Here is a 7,017-nt window from a genome sequence, read left to right as displayed (position 1 = left end):
GGCAATACCAAGGAGGAATGGACAGCAACAACAAAAGACGACGTCTATTTGTTAACTCATGGGTCCATACAACATCGATGCCAAGCACAAGATGGCGCGGAACATTTTTCTCGCTTTGCCGTATCCGTGTCCTTGACTCTATTATCAAGCGGCAAATGTCACGGGGACGCACCAGCTTTCAGGCTTTATTAAAGCGAGTCCGCCGTAGATCTAACTAATTGGTCCTTTCCTCCGTCTCTCAAGTCACAGCACCAGAAGCGGCGGCCCCAGCCGCGAGGCTTTTATTCGCTATCTTTTTCAACTTTCACACCATCCTTGATTGTTGAGTCCTTGTTCTAATGTGTTTTTCCTGCCTCCCTTTAGCTTGCACTTCTTGTTTAGTTGGCGTGCGTGATAGTGTATAAGTTTTGACTGATGTTAGATGTCGGTCATGCAGGTTTCATGCTTAATGCGTTCTAATATACAACTGAAAAGTTCAAAACTTAGACAGGTTATACAAGTGTAAAGACTCGAGGAGTTGAGCAGCTTTCGTGCAACAGGAGACCATCTTCTTCTGTTATTTATTCAACCATATATTTTTAAAGAGATTATTCATTCATTGATAATGGAAGAAAGAATAATTTGGACAGAACATTAGACAGGGAAGACTGCTGATAAAGCTCCATCCGTCTACAGTGGAAGTACTACCCCTTGCAAATTAAGCTGCAATCTGATCCAAATCCAACCCATGACCCAATCCAAGACTGATGACAACTTGATTTCAAGAAAGCTACATCCATCCATGATCCGTCCAACCATCTCCCAATCCCTTTCCATCACCGCCATTTCTCCCCAAATCACCATCTAAAAGTTATGATACACACTTTGAGATGTTTGAGATACCACCAACACTTTTCCTCCCTCCAAAGTTTACACCAACGTGGTCAGCACACTTGGCTTGCGCCATTTTCGTGTCACTCATGTCCACGTCACCGCTATCGGGCTCGCCACGCTGTGCTTACCGCCGTCGGACCACACGAGCCGCCCGAAGCCCACGGTGCCCGACGGCTGCGACTTGGCCGCCGTGAAGCTCACCGTGAAGCTCTTCTTCTCCCCGACCGCCGCGAAGTCCAGCTCCGTCGGCTTCACATCCACGCTCACGCCGGCCATGGACACGGAGGCGTCCACCTTGTACGTGCCCGCCGCGCCCACGTTGGTCAGCGTCCGCGTGTGCGTCACCGTTGTCGAGCCGGAGTCGCCGGCCTCGCCGTTCGCCGTGGAGTAGGCCACGGAGAAGGACGGGTAGTTCAGGTCGGAGACGGAGTAGGTCTTGTTGGCGGCGCACGCGTAGCTCTTGCTCCGGGACAGCGCGGCGATCATGTTGGGCGTGTACTTGAGCGCGCACAGGAACTCCACGTACTCGCCGGTGCCGATGTCGTACACCAGCCCCGGCTCCACCGCGCGGGTCGGGTCCACGTGGCCGGCGCCGTAATCGAACGGCGTGGCGGCCTTGTCGGTCGCCGCGTCGAGGATCGGCCCGGTGGCGCCGGCGGTGTACGTGGAGTAGGCGGTGGTCATCAGCGCCGACCGCACGGCGGCGGGGCTCCACTCCGGGTGCGCGCTCCTGAGCAGCGCCGCGAGCCCGCTCACGTGCGGGCACGACATGGAGGTGCCCGAGATGATGTTGAAGCTCACGCGGCGCGTGTCGGCGGCCTGCCCCGTCGGCCCCTCCTTGCCCGTCCACGCTGCCAGGATGTTCACCCCCGGCGCGATGATGTCCGGCTTCAGGATCTCCGGGGTCACCATGTTCGGCCCGCGCGACGAGAACGCCGCCACCAGCGGTGACGGCCGCACGTCCACCTGCGTACCGGCCACCACGATCGTCGCCGTGGGCTTGGGGTCGGACGCGATGTACGACTTTATAAGCGCGCCTTCTTTCTCGCCCACGCCGGCCGCGGGGAGGAGGTGCGCGTCGGCGACCAGCTCCTGCCCGTTGGCGGCGGTGTTGGCCAGCACCATGCCCGCCCCGCCGGCGTCGCGCACCACGAACCCCTTCTGCACGCGCGCGTTGATGCCGCGGTCGCACAACACGATCTTGCCCGACACCTTCTCCGGCGAGAGCGTCCCCGGCATGCACAGGTTCCCGCTCGTGGAGTTGGACGCGTTGCCCGCGTAGACGATGGGGATCGGGGTCGTCGGGAGGGCCTTCCCGGCGTACAGGGACACGCCGGTGTAGTTCCTGCCGTCCCCGAGCACGACGTACGCCGGGAAGTCGCGGTCGAGGGTGCCGGCGCCCACGGTGGTGATCCACGGCGCCACGTTGGAAAGCGTCGAGCTCCCTGGCCCGGCGTTACCCGCGGAGCAGGACACCAGCACGTTCTGCTCCATCGCGGAGAAGGCGCCGATGGCGACGCTGTCGCGCGCGTAGTCGGAGGACCCGCCGCCGAGCGAGAGCGAGAGCACGCCGCAGCCGTCGGCGACGGCGGCGTCCATCCCGGCGAGGATGTCGGAGCTGAAGCAGCCCCCGAGCCAGCACACCTTGTACACCGCCACGCGCGCCCTGGGCGCCATGCCGCGCGCCGTGCCGGACGCGAACCCGAACAGGTTCGCCCCCGCGACGGCGGACCCGGCGGCTGTGGAGGAGGTGTGCGTGCCGTGCCCGTCGTCGTCCCGCGGGGACCGTGACTCCCGGGTCGGGTCCATTGGCCCCATCGCCGCCTCGTAGCCCCGGTTGAAGAAGCGCGCGCCGATGAGCTTCTTGTTGCAGGCGGAGGAGTTGAAGTCCGTGCCGGCCATGCAGGTCCCCTTCCACGACGACGGCACCTCGGCGAGGCCCGCGTCGTCGTAGCTCTTGCTCTCGGGCCATACGCCGGTATCCAGCACCCCGACGACGACGTCGCCGGCCGTGCCGGACTGCGGGAACAGGTTCTCGCTCCCGGCGAGGCCCAGGAACTCGGGCGTCCGCGTGGTGTGCAGCTCGTACCGCGTCTCCGGGTTCACCGCCAGCACGCCGTCCATGGCCGCCATGTCGCTGGCTTCCTGCGCCGTGAGCCGCGCCGAGAAGCCGTGCGCGACGGTGTCGTACGAGTAGAGCATCTTGGCGGTGGAGACGGAGCGCAGCGACGCGCCGTACCACTCGCCGTGGTCGGCGTACTCCGCCGGCATCGCGGACTTGGCCATGTGGACTATGTACGTCGCGCGCGGCTCCGTCTCCGTGTCCGCCGCCGCCACCGCGGCGGCGAGCGCCAACACCAGCAGGAGCAGCAGCCTCGTCGTCATCTCGTCACTGCACGGGCCGGCGGCAGCTAGCGCGCCGTGTTATGTCTGTATGTGTAGCCGTGGCGTAAGCAAATCCGTCGTGGTAGTGTCACGACGAAGCTCAGCTCAGCTTAGCTTAGCTCGTAGCTGCTACAAAGAGGCGTCGTGATATATATACGGCAGCAGTGGCTACTGGCTACTGATTAAGAGATGAGTGGAAGAGTGTGAGCAAAAGATGGACGGTTGGTTGGTGTTGGTCCATGCTACAAGAGGAGAAAAGGAGGTGAAGCTTCTGTGTGGCTAAGTGGTTGCTTGAGGGTAAGTGTAGATGGAAATTAAGGGAGTAAACCAAAGACCATGATATCCTCCTACTGCCTCCGTCCATAAATTTTTTCAAAATTTTAACTAAATTTAAATATATTTATACACTAAAGAGTGTCTAGATACATCTAAATTTAAACAAATTTGTGACATCATTTTATGGATAAAGGTAATAGTATTTTTTTTACATATCTAATCCTTGGCATAACTAATCCTTTTATGGAGAGTCTGCTACACTGGTCGTGTGCTCCTCTTTCGCCATACGGTGACTCAGAGAGGCCCCTGGCCTTTTAGCTGATGGGTGTTTGTTTCTGTTTTTAGGGCATAGGCCCTAACGATATGTTTCTTACACATTGTCGGGTTTGTAGGTGTTGTGTGGTAGCTTTCGGTTTTGCAATGTATGCTTTAGCAGATATCTGTTCAATAAAATGTAAATAAAGACCGTATGCATCACTTTGATGCAGAGGCCGGGGCTCCGTTCCCCCTTTCGGAAAAAACTATTCCCTCACTTGCCTCCTCGGCGAAACTATTTTAAAATCTAACTCCTAATGTTGGCGCCATTTTGGACGGTGTCGAGGTTGTACAGATTGGCGTCAAAGAAACTGAACGGGAAGCAGCTAAAGGAGTTTGGCACTAATGGCATTCCCACCGACCTCTGTTCGTCTCCATGGGGTGTAGTGCGGCATTGTTTCAGCACCGGATAGTGTTGGCGCCAACCTGCACAACTTTGGCACCGTTAGACGTTGGCGCCGAGCTCAAAGGTTACATTTCGAAATAGTTTTGCCAAGAGGTTAGATGAAAAATTAGTTTCCTTGAAGATATGGGTTTCTAGAAGAAATACGATATATTTAGCAACAAAAAGGTACTCCCTCCTTCCCGGCACCACACTTTTTCAGCTAGACCTTTGAGTATCACAAAAAATATACCATTGAATTCATGTTTTAAATATGTTTCCAACAATTTTTTATACCATATAGCTTATATTTGATCAGTTAAAATGTTGGTAAAAGATGTAGCTGAAAATACCAAGTAAAAATAATAGGAGTATGTAGGGGCACCGGAGGGAGAGAGTGACAGAGAGGGTGGGACAAAAGAGGTCACATGGATTTGTTTTCTTCGCTACATTTGGGACTTTGCCTCTGCCAATCGGTCGACCTAGCTGCGCGTCGTTGCCTGCCTTTTTCATGAGGCTTTCAGAGTACGTGGGTGTGTGGTGTCTGGTCCAGAGGATTCTCTCGCAAAAGAACTAAATCATACCGACCTGTCAGCTAGGGCCAATGTGTGGATTGTGTGCGTGTGGGGTAAGATTCGGTAAAACAATGCAGCCATCCGTGGGAAAACGTGAAACATTCCCCTGAATTTTATTCATGGAGCGGAGGCATCCCTGAATTCTGTCTCCCACACATGTGTCGCTCCTTTCGGCCAAAGGAGTACCCAGATGTCATTCTTCGTTGGAATGAAGCGTGTATTGGTTTTCAAACGTTCCATTATATTTTTAGGTGCCTCAGAAAATGTGGAGATTTTGTTACATATACATAGACTAGCATGAAACGAGAACACATAAAATTCCATCAAACCATGAAAGTAAATGTCCTTTGAAACTATAACAAGAGAAATACATTTGTCTTTTGTGTTTTTGTATGGCAAATGATCATATTGGTTGTGGGTTCTTTTTTTTTTTTTGCTGTTGTTGGTACTTTATATAACACTACTATGCTTATAGGCGTAAAAATAGTAACGGCCACAACGATAAAACCCACACCGCCGGTGGGTTTGGCCAAAATAACGGCGGCCTACAAAATCATAGAATATCGTTATTATTTGACTACTGGTGGCGCGGCCTAAAATTGTTATGCCACCTAAATTGCGGGACCTACAAACCTGCCTACTAAAGGATAGGAGTGTCGTAGAATATCACATCACGCCACCGATATTTAGGCTATCAGCGGCATACCCTATTCTCACATGCCATGAGAATATTAGACGCAAACCAGTTTCGGGACGCCAAAATAGTGGCGTACGAGTTATTGGTACGCCACTAATAATATAGTTTCGGGCGGCGTGTCATGTTGTACAACGCCTCAAATGTGGCGCATACCACTTCTCAGCTAAGTTGCCCCCCCCCCCCCTCCCCCTTCTCTTCACTTTCCCCTCACTAGCTTTCTTCTTCTTGGAAAGAAAAGTCCTCAAAAGGTTGAAATGGTACTTAGAGCTTATTCCCGTCTACAACGGTATTATGCGGACCCGAAGAAAGTAAAACTCATGAATTGGCACAAGGATAGAGCCCACACACATACATATGATGGTGTGCTAAGACACCCTGCAGATGGTACCCTGTGGAATTTCGGGACAGATCCAATGCACCTTAGGTTGGGTATGTGTACGGATGGAATAAATCCGGTTGGTAACCAACGCAGCAACACATAGCACTTGGCATGTGTTTGTATGGATGTACAACCGTTCCATGGTTATGCATAAAGAGGAAATATATACACATGGTTATGCTAATTCAAGAACCAAAACAAATTGGGAACTATATTCACTTGTATCTCAAATTAATGAAGGAGAATCTAGACATAGTATGGGCCTCAAAAGGAGTAGAACACCCGGGACACCAACGTAAGAGGTGATTTACCTACGAGAGATGCATTTATCATGACGGTGAAAGACTATATTGGTTATGGCTATGTCTCTGGCTAGGTGTGCCACGGACACTCTCGATGTGTTAAGTGTATGGATGGTACAACTTACAAGCAGCTATAGCTAGTGGGCTCTCAAAAAATAGTGTATATGGGTCATCGAAGGTGGCTTCACAAAGATGACGAGTGGAGAAGTTGTCGAGACTTGTTCGATGGTGAAAAAGAGACCGGGTAAATCCACGTATGAGGACCGGACGTGAAATCTTTGAGCTATTGGAAAATTGAATACATTGGCCTCCACCGGGAAAAAATTCTGAATGTCCTAAATCAGTTGTTAAAAGTCTGGAAAAGGAAATATGTTTTCTGGGACTTGGAGTACTGGCCATACCTCGATATGCCCCATTGTCTTGATCTCATGCATATCATGAAAAATGTTTGTTACTATTTTGGTTGGTACATTGCTGAACATGTCGGAGAAGACTAAAGATGGACGAAAGGCAAGATAAGACATGATATTCTTTGGTATTAGGGAAGAGATTCACGGACAATTTGAGAAGCTCACGACAACCTAAGGCAAAAAAAAGTTATCAATGATTATACCCCCTCTCCTCATGCTTCACTTTAAGCCCTAAGGAGCTCGTTCAAGTTTTCAAGTGCCTTGTAGGTATAAAGTTAGTTCCGGTTACTCAGCGATCCACGACAGATATCTAGACCCCAAGAAGAAAATGTTCAACAGGATGAAGTTCCATGACTATCACGTGATGTTGACATAGTTACTTTCGATAGTACTTCGAGAGTGAACGAATTATCACGTCCGTTG

General features: G+C 52.0%; 1 protein-coding gene across 1 annotated transcript; it reads right to left on the bottom strand.

Moving 5' to 3' along the window:
* Positions 1 to 573: 573 nt before the first annotated feature.
* LOC124703680 (subtilisin-like protease SBT1.7) lies at positions 574 to 3,502 on the bottom strand. Its single transcript, XM_047235902.1, has one exon. It carries the CDS (start codon positions 3,256 to 3,258, stop codon positions 958 to 960), a length of 2,301 nt encoding a protein of 766 aa, XP_047091858.1. The 5' UTR covers positions 3,259 to 3,502; the 3' UTR covers positions 574 to 957.
* Between the last annotated feature and the right edge of the window lie 3,515 nt (positions 3,503 to 7,017).

This window comes from Lolium rigidum, chromosome 3 (assembly GCF_022539505.1).
Source record: "Lolium rigidum isolate FL_2022 chromosome 3, APGP_CSIRO_Lrig_0.1, whole genome shotgun sequence".
Taxonomy (NCBI): Eukaryota; Viridiplantae; Streptophyta; class Magnoliopsida; order Poales; family Poaceae; genus Lolium; species Lolium rigidum.
This window is presented reverse-complemented; position numbering and strand designations above follow the sequence as displayed.

Excerpts from the sequence above, each read along its gene's own strand:
- LOC124703680 (XM_047235902.1), bottom strand. The coding sequence starts at position 3,258 with ATGACGACGAGGCTGCTGCTCCTGCTGGTGTTGGCGCTCGCCGCCGCG.